This window comes from Sturnus vulgaris, chromosome 1 (assembly GCF_052056855.1).
Source record: "Sturnus vulgaris isolate bStuVul1 chromosome 1, bStuVul1.hap1, whole genome shotgun sequence".
In the NCBI taxonomy this organism is placed as follows: Eukaryota; Metazoa; Chordata; class Aves; order Passeriformes; family Sturnidae; genus Sturnus; species Sturnus vulgaris.
In genome coordinates this window covers 109,613,221-109,629,360 of record NC_142243.1, presented here as the reverse complement: position 1 = coordinate 109,629,360, position 16,140 = coordinate 109,613,221, and the positions used below count along the sequence as shown (strand labels likewise).

Genomic DNA, 16,140 nt, shown 5'->3' with positions numbered 1-16,140 from the left:
TTACTGAAGTCAGCAAATAACCTAATTATACTTAGCCTGCCTGAAGAAGGAGACAAGTGAGGTCTGGTCCACCCACATATTAATGCAATCATCATTATCCTTATCCCTTGTTTGCTTTCTGCTTATATTGTAATAAAAACTTGTGCCAAATGGAGAGTGCTACTGACCCCTTGTGGGAGAAACACATTTTAGGATGCAGACGAGTCAGTGGGGAAATAGGCTCCCACAGATTTCTAAGGAAAATTCAGTGAAACAGTGTTAGTGTTACAAGAAGTCACTATAGTCTCACAAGTTTTAGGCAATTTTACAGAAATTAAGGTTTATTAGCTCTAAGGCAGTCAATAAGCATCAATAAATCCTAATTGTAGTAGATACTGCAATGACTTTCCCATAAAGTCTTGTGTTTCTGAAGACCAAAATTTATACTTTGCCAGCTGGCACAGTTCTCGACTTTTAATGTAACTTAAATTATCTTAATCCATTACAGCACCACTTGCTAAATCCTGCAGAAAACCCCCACCATACTACCTCCTGGAAAGCAAGGGCATATTACTCTGTTTAAAAGGGAACAAACTATTTAAAACCCTGAAGTATTTTTCAGCCAAAACCTTCTGGTAAGTATCAAGAGAAGTTGGTATAATTCATTCTTGAAAGCAAAAGCTTTCCAATGCATGTCACCATTATGAGCAGGGCTGCACAAAGCACAAGAACTTCAATGATTTTATTTCTGACAACTTATATTTCCTTTCCTTACAGTGGAAAACCAAGTCTGGAAAGGAAGGCTAATGCCTTTTGTTCCAATACTACTGATAATTTTTACTCCTTAAATGAAACGGTGCACACCCTTGAAGAATCACCCTCTGCATTTGATTCATGCCAAATCCAAAGGAAATCTCCATGCACTTTCACCACTCCCATCAAAAACAGATGACTGTATATGGGATATAGCTGGAATGACTTAGAATAGCAAAGTGCACTATAAATTAATTGCATTACACAGTATTTATATTATAAAATTATTATAATTATTTATATTGTCCAGTATGAAATAGCCTTCTCAAAATCTAAACCCATCAATACCAAACACTAGCAAAACCTGCAATATCCACTGCAATCAACAGCATGGTCTTGAGACCACAGAGATGAAGTCTTGAACCAATGCCAGCACTGCTCCCATCACGTTCAATGCACACGTAAGGAGAAATATGTGAACAGATTGTAAATCCCAAAGTAAAGAACAAGAGGCTACTTCAAATGTATTTCAACAATTTGCATCAATTATTTTTAAATAAAGTTTTTTCAAAAGTATTTGAAAATACTATGTTTTCACACAGACCTGACATATAAACCAAGGCTGAAGAAATTTGAAAAATGAAAAGAAACTGAGAAAGAGAGAAACAAACTTTTTATTCTGTCAGTTCCTTTTTTCACCTGTACACTAGGACAAATAAAAACACTAAGCCATATAAGTCTGGTTGGTTTTGTTGCCTTTGATTACATACTTTTTTTTTTTTTTTTTACAAATGCATCCATTAAATTGAATCCTAAAAGTACAAACTATGATGCAGCATCTGTTGTCTCAGAATATGGAAGTTACTGTATCTGGCAGGAGATGTTTAAACAATCACATTCACGTAGCCAGATCTGTAAAGGCCATTCAATTACAAGTAAACACAGAGTCTAACATACACTTAACAGCAACTCTGGTCAGTAGAACAGTACTATGAACTGCATATTTACAGAAAAATTTGCACATAATCCAGAGATAATTTTAAACCAATCTTTCTGTTGTTACAACATAATCCACCCTTCAAACTTCTACTGTGCTGCTTTAACAATGTTTGAGTACCTTGGAGATTCAAAGGCACGTAGCACTTCTGACACTTCCACAAACTCATTCTTCAGGAACATATTATAAAAGGATGTTGGACTGCAAAATTTCTCAATGAAGTCTGGTGCACTTTTAAACATTGTATGCCAACAAGTAACCAAGTTTTTTCAGGTATACAATTTTCTAATTCCATGGTGACATCTAACATCATTACAACTAAGAAGGAGGAAGACAAATGTGCCACCACCCCTTTTCCAATGTTGTGTGCAAAAAATCAGTATTAATTCAGTCCAACTATACTTTTAAATCAAAGCTCTTGAAAAAGTCAGTATACATCTTATATGACAAGTTTTTACTAACCATACAGTACATCAGCATTTCCTTTGAAAAGCTTAGCTTCCTTGCTAAACAGTTTTAAAGTAAGCAATTACATAATGCTATCTGCATACAGAAATACACTACATTCACACAGGCAACCTTAAATTTTCTTCAATAAACAGTCATGTCAAAATCTACAGTTTATAGAAAATACAAAGTTAGTTTTAACAAAAGCAAAAATGCTCGTTGTGATTCAGTAAAACCTGTTTTCTAACATGAATAGTTTGCATTCATAAAGACACTAAGGTTGGGACAAATAAAGTATTTCCTAGAAGCTCAAAATGACACAAAGTTTTCTAACTATGAAATGGCATGCAAACCTACTGATTAGTTGTTGGTTATTTCTCTCTCACTTACAGAAGATTTACTAGATCAGAGTAAAGCAGGTACTTTTACATGTTATACAATGACCTCTCCCTCACACTAAAAATGTCACATACAGAAAAGTTTCTCAGCTGTCTTTGACACAAAAGCTGCTTCTGTAAATTTGAATATTACGCCCTTCAGATCCTCATGACCAGTGCAACAATTAAACAGCTTTCAGAAAGCTTAACAATATCTAAATTTGCCAATTTTCCTTTACAGAAAGTATATACAAGTTTATAAATCCATGGCAAGGGCATTACAACTATATCAATGTCAACTCATTAACTGGATTGAAAAGGTACTTGCATTCTGTGAAGACCCTATGGCTGCTGCCCATTCAATAGTTCTATCAAGGCACTGTACAGTCATTACATCTCTAGTATTCTCCAAGATGTGCTGAAGAATATTGTGAATGTGTTTAAGTTGTTAAAAAGCCCTGAGTCAGAACTTGCGTATTTATCACAGGCTCAGCTATAAAAATGGCACATACTAAAGCTTCTGCAGACAACAGTTTAGCTTTGTCAACACAAACAAGTTATGAAATACACAAAAAGACAACAGTATGAATTCCAGCAACTTATGCACAGGTATACAATGTACTTTGTGGCAAATCACACACTGCTATTGTACACAGTTTACACAGTAATTTTATAAAGTAAAAAAACCTCTGTAATATATTCAGACATCAAAATTGATGAAGCAAAAGAAAACTGATGCGTTCCCCATCCCTTCCCAAAGACAACAAACAGCTAGAGAAAAATTCAGCACTTTGACAGAAAGGAGGTAGCACTGCTAAAGGTTAGACTGTAGTGTTGTTGGGGTTTGGTTTTTTAAGTGAAAACTTGACCCATGCAGCACAAAGAACAGGATAGGCTCTTCGGTTCACCAGCTGCTACTGGAAGAGTAAAATTAAATTTCTGACAATTAGTTTTGTAGAGGAAGCTCATATCACTAGCTGAAAGCAGCTTCTTCGAACAATTTAGTGTTTACATTAACTGCAATTAATACTGCTAAAGATAATTACACATACATAAACCTTCATCTCTAGAAAATATCTACACAATAAGTACTTAATTATTTTTAAAAGACCATTTAACGTCTTTAAAAGAAGCTAAAATACCAATTGTAAGACTATGCTAACAAGGCACAAATACTTGTGCAAATCTGCTATATTCTTACCCAGTCCAAGTTAATAACACCACCTTCTAATCAAACTTTCACATTAACAAAGTAACTTGTTTGCTATCTCACTAGTGTAGTTTTTATTATACACTTCAGGAAAAAGGGATTTCTCTAAACCCCAACATACAAATACCCAGTAATCCCACAAAGGGAGAGTAGGTAATAGCAGCCCGGATTTTGAGAAGTGCCATATAAGCTTGGGCCACAATAAGTGATGACAAAAGTTTTGAGAGGGAAATAGAAGTTAAAAGGTAGTTATACAAAAGTTAACAATCTACAACTATTAAGTTTATTTTGTTAACCTCTTAGGTTGTCTTTATACTTTAAATCACTGTGTAGTGATATGACTACTTATGTCTCTTAATGAATGGAAAAGGAAGTATTTTACTTAAACATCTGAGCATACCTCACACCGAACAATATATTTTAGGTGTCTCGTTACTAGTTTCAAAAAACAAATGGAGATACTTCATTACATTTAATTTAAAATTGCTATTAAATGCTGGGGAATAGACATAACAAAACTTACAACCCTTACATTCCATGATTTTACAATAAATTAAAGATAAATGCCTAACTAATTTATCTAATTTTCACTTTGCTCAGGTGAAATTTAGATTTTAATCTTTTGCTGAAGACAGATGCACAGTGATATTCCCTTAACTCTACTACTTGTTACAATCCCCTTTGGCTTTCAAGTGAACTTCTCATCCTTCAAATATGTGCTATCCAATTAAACATTCACACTGTGCATATTGTGCAGATAACAACACGATAAAGTGAATGAGCTTACTGGGTTCTTCAATAACACTAGCTCACCTTCTACATCTAAATGCAAAGAGAGGGTCTGAATATAAATATTTATTTCCATAAACGATACCAGATTTGCAAGCATTTTTCCTCATTAAGTTTTTTGAAAGGCAAACTGTATTGCCATCTCCAGACAAGATACAGCTCTTCCTCCTGTCAATAAGAGATCTATATAAATAATTCAAGCATCTTGGTTAGCTTTCCTAGTCTTTGTAATTCAATTGTTTTTCTTGGCACCAAAATAGCATCAAGCTGACATACTTCAGTTTCCACTGGCACACAACACTGTTGAATGAGTCCAATCACAAACTCCTATGCAGTCACATTCATCTGCTGTGATTGCAGTATAGGACACTAAAGCTGCTCCTTCAGTCATTGTCTCCATTTCCATAGGACTGTGATGGTATTCAAGTACTGAGGGTGTTAAACAGTAACTTGCATCTTACATCCAGTTTCCTACCCAGGATGCTTCAGATCTGTTCTAACTCAGCTGACTTATTCAACTGATGCTAAGCTGGAATACTTTCAAGTAATTCTGGCTTGTTCCAGCAAAAAAGAATTAGGAAAATGCAAACTGCTGTATTGAGGTTTCAGTTTTGAGTTGCATTATCAAGGTCCACCCTGCACCTGTGCAGACAAGTTTGCAGAGGTCCCCTTGAAGAATTAAGAGGACAAAATATGTCTGCCAGAGATAGAGGAAATCAAGGTACAAATCTGATGCATGACAGACTAAAACTCAGAATAGATCATCAAATGGCACATCCTACTATAGAATTATTTTCAGGAGAAGCCTGAAACTGAAGCCTACTATAGAAAGCTCAGCTGTAAAACATGCTATCAAAAAAAAACCCAAACAAACCAAACCGAACCAAAACAAAAAACCACCAAAAAAAACCAAACCAAAAACCTTAGTGATGTGAGTATTGGCCAAATGAGAATTGCAGTAAACACCCAGATGCATGCAGAGTTCAAGTGGAGATACCAAAATGCTGAACTGAAAAAAGGCCTTACATCAAAACCTTTCCAAAACTCCTTGAAATTTTGGGATTTTAGAATAGGAACCAAGAAGCAAAAAAAGGGAAGGCTGCTTCATTTGGTCAAGAATACAGACGCAGATTATCTGAGAAACAATGACCAGTATACAAAATAAACCAGACTACTAGAGTGACTCCAGACTGTGATTGTGTCCAATGAAAAAACACTGAAAATAATGAGGAACATTTGAAATGCCGGATGAGGATTAAAGATGGCTATTGTAAGGCTGTGTATTACATCACTTCATGGTGTTAAAAGCCACTCTGCATACAGTTTTCCAATATATCACTGTACTTGCTTCCTGGAAAACTTTATTCAGTGTTTAAATCTTATTGCTTAAAGGTTTGCCTATCTTTACAGTTTATCAGTAACAGTCTTCTGAGACATTTGCCAACATTTGCACAGTTCAGGCTTATCAACATAAGTTTCAGAAGACAGATTGATTTATCTGAAAAGACCACATTTATATATTTATCCTTACTTGGATCTTTCCCTGAACTAACCTCTTGTCCACATTTTAGACATATGCAATGAGAATTCAATGATAAATTCATCTTAGCTGCAAGTAAGGCACCTAAGTGACTCCAGCATGGATTTCTTTAATGCTCTGCAAGAGCACATCCAAATGAAGTCTGCACAATGGCAAAGGGCTACATGAACTATGCACTCAGAAAACTGTTGAATCACTTTGGAGTTAGCACAGATTCCTTTTGGCTACAAGAGATCTTTAAATCAGCACATTTTCTACCACCAAAAAGGGTGAGAGATGCATTTGTTTTCAAAATGTTTATAGCGTGCAATCCCTAACAGTAGCATTTTGGGGGTGAGGAGGAACAGCTCTTTATCACATCAGTGACAACAAACTCCTTCAGCCAAATTTAGCTCAACTAGGCACAGCTCACAAAATTAATTTTCTATCAACAACGTCTTCATTTATAGTTTTACTCAGTAATGCTCACAGATAAGTTCTGGTGTTAACACCCCACTTAGATGAATAATCAATATTAAATATTCTATTTTGCTGTTGACACTGTTTGCCTGGAGACAATAAAACTCACTTAAAAATAAAGGAATTTTACAAATTTTTTTTTCTGAATTCACAGACTGACAAATTTTAAACAGCTCTGCATGTATGTGTTTCTACACAACTGATCAAATTCACTCATCTAAAAGGGATAACTGACCCACTGCTCAAATGTTCTCCTTTCCACTCAAGTTAAAAGCAATTCCATGAAAAGTCAAGTAATTAGCAGAATTACAAAGCTCACTATTTAAATTACTTAGCTTGAACCTGTTAGACTAAAGTGCAGTTTTGGAAACATAATGCTTCTAAAATAGATTTTTCTTTTTACTGTTTCCTACACAACCCATCCTCAGGAACAAAGGGTATGATAAAGTCAGAATAACATTGTATTCTGAGGTGTGACCTTATGGGAATAGTATATTTATTACTACTGTGTACATATTTTTGTATTGATTTTTCATGACTGTGTATTTCAAGACAGAAATTAATTGTGAATCAGAACTGCCATAGAAAATGTCGACACTCTCCAAAAAGCATAAAGCAAAAAAAAAAAAAAAATCCTAAATATTTATGTTCGGTAGTAACTGACAATATAAAAAGAAATTCCGTTACATCACTTGACATCTGATAAGTACATGATACACATGAACAAAACCAAAATAAGATTGTCCCTTTAAGGGGAAGAAGACAAACATTTTAAAAAGACTCTTTTAAATTAGCATTAGGCTTAGATGTTTTTTAAGAATAAAGCTACAAGCTGACTGTTCAAATACTGTTTCTTTTATGTGGTGTGGTCACAGTCTTTAAACAATTACTATGTAACAAACTTGTGCTACAGTATTAGAAATGTTTCCACCAGAACCCTTTATCACCTTTCAACTTACAGAGGTTTAAACCATCGACATGTCCTTTACTCTTTCAGAATCTAGTAAAAGACCCTGGCCCATTTAATACAAAAGGATCCTCCGTTCAATTGCTTTGCGGCATATGGGGCACTCGCTCATCCGGTCTCCACAAAGCTGGCACGTCCCGTGGCCACACAGAAAGATCATGTTCTTCAGGCGGTCCAGACAGACAGGACACATGGTCTGGAAAAGATTTCGACAGGTTGCATAGTCAGTGGTAGCACTTATACAGTACTGAATATGCAACATATGAATTGCTGAAATTTAACAACAAATACGTCACCCTAAGCATAGCAGATAATTGCCATAGCCACTAAGCTAAATTGGGTTTTTTTAAATCCCATTTTTATTCCACATTGACTTAAAATATATGGGCTTTTCTTGCTCCATCATGACACAAACAACTATGTCATTTTTCCTAAATATGATTCCTTTAATTAAGGCAATCCAGGCTGACATTGTATATTCAATATCATTATGCAAGTTTGCAACATGAAAACATTTTTCAGAAACATTCTCCTTTTTATGTCACGTAATCTTTCAGGGAATAAAACATAAACAGCTTGATGTATACAATGCTTGGGTAATGATTCACAAATTTCTTCTCAGGCTATCTAGCCATTCGTATACTTACCTGTAAACACCAAGCACTCAACACTGGCAGAAGCAATAAAAATGTTGCATAACCAATATGATATGTAAAAATCTAGTACTTTGTGAAAGTTACCTAGATTTTCAACCAAAAGAACACCTCAAGTTTCAAATGAAGAACAGTTTAATAAATCTGTAACCTTCACTCAAAACAGCAGCACAGCAAACTTTTAAAATCAGTTTTAATTGCTGAACGTGAAGTGATAGTCAAGGCCCAAAGTTCTTAAATAGCAAAATTCATTTTGTACCAAGCCACTAAGGAACAATGTCCTTCATCTTTAACCATGAGCAGAAATTGAGGTTTTCATAAGGCATGTTCCTTCACCATAAACATATTGCAGCCATATTAGAATTTCATTTATAACAGTTTATCAAATGTTAGTAAATGAACAGATGTTACAACAAATGAAAATTGTTAAGACCATTCTATAGATCAGATCAAATCAAATCTAAGATGTCCTCATATCTGAGACATACTACATATATATAGCAATTATAAATGTTGATCTCAAGCATAACATTAAATACTGATGAGGCTCATATTTCAAATACAAATTCATTTTATCACCACCTTGCACCTGTGACTTGCTTTTGTATTCATCATTGGGACTTTACTTCAATTTGTTCATCACACGAGAGAGAATCCATACCAAGGTACCCTATTCAGAAAAATCCTAAAACACATTTTCTATGAAATCAATAGGTATTACCTCCTAGGGTAGATAGCTTAATTGAAGACCAAAAAAATTCACCCTAATTGTGCTTAAGAGTTTAAATTGGCATGGAATCTGGCCAAATTACAATTTTAGTGTCCAGGATACTAGTACAATGGGCTAGCAGGAAAAGAAAACTTCCAAGTAAAATCTTCAGTCAATTTATGTATAAAAAAGGCCCTGAAGGGGGGTGTGCTCCAGCTTTGCCAGAATTTCCACAGTACTGTAACAAAATATTCTCCAACTAAAAACGTACAGAAGACTGTCTGTCAGTCCTGCTCATTTTTCCATTCACACTAAGTCATCACCTTCATATCCCACACATCAATGGGGCCTTTAGAGTATTCCTCCTGCAGTAACTCACAGACTTCAGGTATCAGTGAAACAGCTATTTCCAATGCAATGAATACACAGCTGCGTGACAAATGTTTATAACCCGACAACATTGGCATGATGACCTTTCACAAAGGAATGACAAAGCAAACACTCATCTTTGGGAAAATCCCCAATGTGCAGCCTTTTTGTTTGGGCTAATCATTTGCTTTTGTGTCTAAATATAAGGTCTGAATTACGCAAGTTACAAAGGTTCTGTTTCTCTCCAAATGCTATACCATTATTTAAAAATGAAAACATCTATTAAGGGACACAAAGCTAGTAAAAAAATAAAATCTGTTGAAACACCATTACTTTGAACTGTTTCATTCAGTAAAGGACAGAAATCCCAGCATTTTCATTTTATAGATATGCAGTATTAGAAAATTGCCCTATTTCTCCTGCTTAATACAAAAACAGAGTATATAAAATATGTTAGCTGTTTAATTTCTTAACATGATACTATCTGAACATTTAAGTTACTTCACACAGTAGGAGGACTCAACTGGCAGAATAACAAGCTTCCTTTTTGCTACACAATTCTCTCCTGACAGGCTTTTCTCAATTAATTCAGCAGTTTCCTAGTGGGATACAAGCCGGGATAACTGAGTTTTATCCACCTCTGAAGGAGAATTTCTTATTTAACAACCATCTTACACTACTTTCACAGTGAAAGAAAGTTCACTTCAAGCCTTAATGCCCCATTTGGGCAGGCCAAAATAAGGAGTGAGAAATAAGCAGTATCTGTAGCTATTGTACTATTTGTTAGAACATCCTCTGCATGAAATCACATTTTTTATCTGATGAAACATTTGACTCCCATCTTTTGAAGGAAAACAAACAGTATAGAAAGGCACTATGCCTGCTCTATATGAGAATTACTTCAGGTAAGTACTCTGGGAAAGTGCTCATGGCACCTTAAGTATAACTGGGTTTGCAACTCAATTTTTTTGTCACTAACCAGGTATTTTAAACTGCTTGAAGTATCAATTCTTCACTATTAAAACAGTTTTTACAACAATATACAGGTGCACAGTGACAAAATAAATTTACTTTTTAAGGAAGAAGAAAGTGATGAAAGTATGGTGAAGGAACATACGTAAGATATTAGACAGATGATGATGATTATGTATGAAATGGAGTGAAAGTATTGCAATTACAGTCAAAAGGGTTCACATTCAGGGAATCCCTGAAGAATGGTGTGGTCATCAGATGTGGGAGATTCTGTTGACATCAGCATCACTTCTGCTTGGCACCAGAAATAGTTTTAAAAGCTTGCTGCACTAACATATTAGATTATCATTGAAGGTATGAGTTGAAACAAAGGCTTATACCTGCTGAAAGAGAACAAATTAATTTTAAGTAGAAAAATATCAATTGAACACGAAGACTGAACTGTTACAGCACAAATCAAAAGAATACACAATTATAGTGGAATGCAGTGCATAACTTCAAGCACAAATTTAAAAGATGAGATAATAAATTTTAATAAAATCCACTTGCTACTCACAAGCATGACACAACTTGCCCTGTCACAAGACTAAGCACAAAAGACACTAAAGAAAACACAAAAGTCTCAAGCCAAGAGGCACACAAGGAATGACCAGAACCATCTTTTTCTAGTCAGAGACACTGAACAATTCTGGCTGCTGGCCAGCAAAATCCCAAAGGTTAGGTAAAATCATAGAGAATAAAACAGCACCTAAAGAAAACTTACAGAAAAATTCTGAGATCACATCTAATCAAGAAGAAAAACTGTAACATGAAGTAGTTTTCACATGCCTATACATAAGAATATTAGCATACCCAAACAGAACTCTAATCTTCTGTAACTCCTAAAGTACCCTGTAAAAATGTATCTGAAGAAAACAGATTACTTGCATTTAAGCATGCATCTGGCATCTTTGGCATGTATAATTTCAAATGCCAAAAGAATAACCTTATTCTTTCCATTCAATGATAAAAAGTAAGGCAGAAGCTAAACAGTGGATGCAAGACATCAGAGATGACAGTAACATGGAGTTTCTAGGTAAGACAGACATGCACTTTCAAATTACATTTTTCCATCTGCATGTTCTTTACAGATAAAAACTACACAGGAAATTCTTTTGAATTTCTGTTACTGGGGTCCTGGCCCAGTCACCATATGACAGAACAGCTCTTCCCAGGCAATCAGTTGAGCATATCAGCTCTCAAATTTAAGGAATTTAGAAACACAGGCCCTAAAACTGGTAGTCTAAACATTCTAGCCCTGGCTTTAACACACATGAACAGCTGAATCCAACAACTACCACGACTAGATGTGATACTGCCACCACTGAAGTATTATGAGCTGCTGTAAGCCTACTAGAGGCAAAGGCAAGCTAGAACTCAGTTTCCCGTATCCATGACGTTTCTTCCAATTGTGTTATACACACAGAAGCAGAAAGTCACATTATCAGGCTTCTAAGAGAGTAGGCTCATTCAGTAGTCAGATGGTCCAGATCCCTTACTGCTGAAACATCTGCAAACACTATACCTAATTACAAAGGTAAGCCTTAACATTTAAATTCCAAATATTTGAATTATATGTATTATACTTTCAAAGTTTTAACCTTGCAGCCACACAGTTATTTGAGGAGTGTGTTCACTATATCCTTCATAAGACAGATAGCAGTCAGCCATTGTTCCAAGGCAGTTAATGAATAGACAAGTCAAGATTAAAGTAGATACAGAACAGTGAAGATGATCTACTTTTATCACTGTTCTGTGAAAACAGCTTCTGCTGTACCTACATATTCAGGTCAGCTAAACAGAGAATGTAATTACTGGGAAGAGCTTCCTTTTTTAGTCACATCAACACACGTGCCCTAATAGATGGATTATCAAACATGACTACTTGATTTTTTCTTTTAACCCCATACACAGAGGACATATAAGCCACATTACACAAAAAATACTGGACTTTTAACTGAAGTTTAAGATCTGATGCACTTCAACATGTCATTTTGCTTTAAATAATAGAGGATGCACTGGCTTTTTCAATCAAGTAGTTCTTGCAATTAGTAGTTCTTAAAATTTTTATCCAGCACTTTTACCTGTTCCTTGATGTCCTGCAACTGTTGCTGCAGCTTCTGTACATCTGCATTGACATTAGTATTGTCTTTGTCCTTCTGCAAAACTGGAATGTTTCCACTTGCTGTAACATAAAAGAAAATAAAGATATGTGATTATGCAGCAATCATCAGGAATAATTATTTCCGGTGTCACAGCTACAATTTTTCAATTATCTGAAAAAAATGTTAGTCAAGCATCTTTGACAAGCCAATTTTGTCAGTGAAGTTCCTGACATAAATATATTTTGCACATGTTTAAAGAAAAATAGCTAAATTCCTTCACATGGAAATTACTTTTTTATCTACAGAGATGATTCTATTTGGTGCTCAAAACTACCCAAGTGTCTTGTAAGTAGTTCATTCAAAATTTGAACAAGCTCAGATTAATATTCCCATATTTGACTGATCTGGGAAGCAATATTACTACATGAAAGAAAAATTGTCAAGTCTTAAATTTCCAGTGTGAGTATTGAATATTTGATTTTAATGACTATTCTTATACTTATCTATTTCAGAACATTATGACAAGAATCAACTAACATTACAATTCTTTTAAACTCAACTGAAATACTATGTACCACATATACACACAGAGCAAATACAAATAATTCATAGAAATAATCCAAGTAAGTCACAAGAAGTTTAAAAACCAGTCATAGAAGGAGATGTAAAACTGGACATTCTTTCAGGAAAATTGCTTGTACCTAGATGCTACTTACCATTCCTTCAGAGTATCAGAGGTAAAAAAAAATATTATTTGCTCATTTGCACAATCACAATCTTCAGCTTTTCCTTCTTAGGGCATTAGTAAGTGGCCAAGTCATCACATCTGTTTTGGATTCTACTCCAAATGCTGGAAGCAACTCTCCAGTGTAATGACTGATGGTGTTACCACATTTGCTGCTACTGATGCAGAAAGTAGTGCAAACAGCAAAGGGACACCTGGGTTAACACTGTTTTCATTAAACTATTCCTCAGAAAGGAGAGAAATATTTAGATAATTTAAGAGAATGAGAATAAGTTGGTGGAGGAATGTGAAAGAGTACGGGCTCTGGAGTCACTCACAAATATCATCACTGGTATCTTCTGTACCTTTCCCTCCGCAGCACATTATGAAAGGCACTCGTCGCTCAACCACTGCCCGACACTGTACACATTTCTTCATTAAGCTCGCACAATCTGAGGGAACAGAGAAATAAATCAACTCTGAACCGTCCCACTTCATTTTTCTCTTCTTCTATCCATGAGTTTGTTTCTTCACAGTAACTATACAACAATGACAACAGATGCTTATAATACAAAGAGTATAATACTTGAGTTTATCTTCACATAATTTTCTGTAAATCACATGTAAACAATGTCCTGTTTGGGATTAAAAGTAAATCTGTTCTCTATCTCCTTTTAAGATATTTCAAGTCAACAGGTTCCTCTTTCTCAAATGGATGTCTAGTCCACAAGAATGGTCCACAAGAATTACAGAAGTCAAAAGATAATCACACATTTGAGACCAGAACTTCCAAGAATGTCCTGGCTATCTGCTTTTTTCTTTAGAACAAAAGATCTCACTAACTGTCCTAAGGCTCCAGGGGAGAAGAGGTGCAGCTCTTTACCCTTAAGAGTAAACCTACATCTTTTGATATAATCCTAGAAAGGGGTTGTAATTTTTCAGCTAAAGGCAAGTTAACATCTCATAAATGCTAAAATGTTATTGTGAATCAAGAGTGGGTCCTATAAAATACACAAACTTGAAGACTCTCTAGTCCTGCTTGAACAAGATGTCCAGAAAAAAAATCTGGAGAGAAATCATCTACAACTGTTAAACTTTTTGCTGTCCTTGTTACAGCTTAGACTTGGTAATGTGTACAGCACTGCTGAAATCCTTCATCACAGTAATCAATCTTTTTGTTGTCTTCTTTCCTGGGAAATGATTCAAAAAAACTTCTCTCATCATCTTTCAACTGCAGACAGTGAAAGAGGCCAGATCAGGCTAACTATAGTCAGTGATTCGATGTCAGCTGCCTCAGCCAGAAGTGAGGAAGAAACCAGACTTCTTTAGCAAGTCCAAGTAAGCAGTTGCTCATGGGAACGATTACCTTCCCTCTCATGTAGATTCTCATCAATAAGGACTGCTCTTCTCTAGGGAAATGACCCTTCAACAAAGCCCTGAAATGTCTGGAGACAAAGTGATAGCTGCATTCTCATCCACATAGTAGTAAAAAAACCAAAATATTTCTGAAGATCTCCCATGTATTTTTTCACTACACAGGATAAATCAAAATGAACTGTAACTGGTGCTCTTGGCAAAGATATATGATGTGACTTTTGGGGGGAAATACAGCCCTTGTGCAAATCTGTAGATTAGTAATAAAGCATACTAAGTATTTATTTACAATTTTTAAAAAAAAACCATTTGCATATCTGAATGCCTTCAAAAAGTTGCAACAAAACAACAAAATTAATTATAATTACTTCTGAAGTGTTAACGATATACAGTAGGCTTCTATAATGTGAGAAAGCCTACTCACAGTTAAATAATTCAGATGAAAGATCACGCACTTTCTTAATTTTTGAAAATCTCCAATTATTACCAGCATGACAAATAATGGCAAAATTCTGATGATCACTAGATCACCAGACTACCAAGTAAATTGAACCTGAAATCGGGTTACTTTTAGCAATCTGATTAAAAACGTTCTGTTTCACGATTGCTTCAAAAAGAGGTCTTGTAAAGTTACTTACTCTCACAGGCACACATATGACCACAAGGCTGGAAGAGCACTGCTGCCTTTTTGTCTGAACATACTACGCATTCTTCAATCTGTAAAGAAAAACACACACATGTGAGCAAAGTATCTCCTGCTCTCTACATTAATTTGCAAGGCACGTGGGCTTCAAGAATCTCCACCTAGTGGGGTTTTTAACTAATTCAGCATCTCAAAATTCAACATAAATGAGATATCACACTAATTTCTAAGAACGGGTATTTGCTTGCAATTTTTACACATCCAGTACAATGACAAGCATAGAGAAGCAGCTAGGACAGCATAAATTTCTTTTTCTTTTTTCTTTTCTCTTTCTTTATTCCATCACAGATACTTCAATTAGGGTTGATCAGCCTGGAAAAGGGAAGTCTCCAGGAAGACGTTATTACAGCCTTTCTGTACTTAAAGGAAGCTTGTAAGAAAGATGGGAACAAACTTTTTTGCTGGGCTTGTAGCAGTAGTACAGGGGGTAATAATTTTAGATCAAAAGAAAGCTGGTTTGGACTAGATATAAGAAAGAATTTTTTTATTATAAAGGTCACGAAACACTGGAACAGGTTACCCAGAGTGGTGGTAGATGATCCATCCCTGGAAACATTCAAGGTCAGGCTGGACAGGACTCTGAGCAGCCTGATCTCATTGAAGATGTCCCTGCTCATTGCACAGTATTAGGTACCAGTTACATGACTGATTTTAAGGCCCCTTCCAACATTCTATGATCCTATGAAATTCACTTAAAACGTACTTTTACAGAAATGCTTTAATATTCTGGGTTAGGGCTTCTCATGTCCTTTCATGTGAGAACTGTATATATAATGGAATCATCGAATGGTTTGAGTTGGAAAGGACCTTATAGATCCTCCAGTTCCAATCCCCCTGCCATGGGCAGGGGCAACTTCCAGTAAACCAGGTTACTCAGAGCCCCATCCAACCTGGCCTTGAACACTGCCAGGGATGGGGCATGTAGAATATGATCATAGACATCACATACAATCCCATTTATACAGGCCTGGACT

The 16,140-nt window shown here is 35.5% G+C and overlaps 1 protein-coding gene across 3 annotated transcripts in view; it reads right to left on the bottom strand.

Annotated features, from left to right (window-relative positions):
* Window positions 1–1,388: 1,388 nt before the first annotated feature.
* MIB1 (MIB E3 ubiquitin protein ligase 1) overlaps window positions 1,389–16,140 on the bottom strand; it is a 76,828-nt gene continuing 62,076 nt past the window's right edge. For 2 of the 3 annotated variants that reach the window (XM_014871291.2, XM_088173926.1), the window contains exons 18-21: window positions 15,102–15,180; window positions 13,428–13,541; window positions 12,345–12,445; window positions 1,389–7,714 (exon numbers count right to left, since the gene is read on the bottom strand). In XM_014871291.2, the coding sequence (XP_014726777.1) occupies window positions 7,574–7,714; window positions 12,345–12,445; window positions 13,428–13,541; window positions 15,102–15,180 (435 nt within the window). In that variant the 3' untranslated portion in view covers window positions 1,389–7,573. The remainder of the gene's footprint in view (window positions 7,715–12,344; window positions 12,446–13,427; window positions 13,542–15,101; window positions 15,181–16,140) is intronic. The other variant, XM_014871292.2, reaches the window with a different exon arrangement.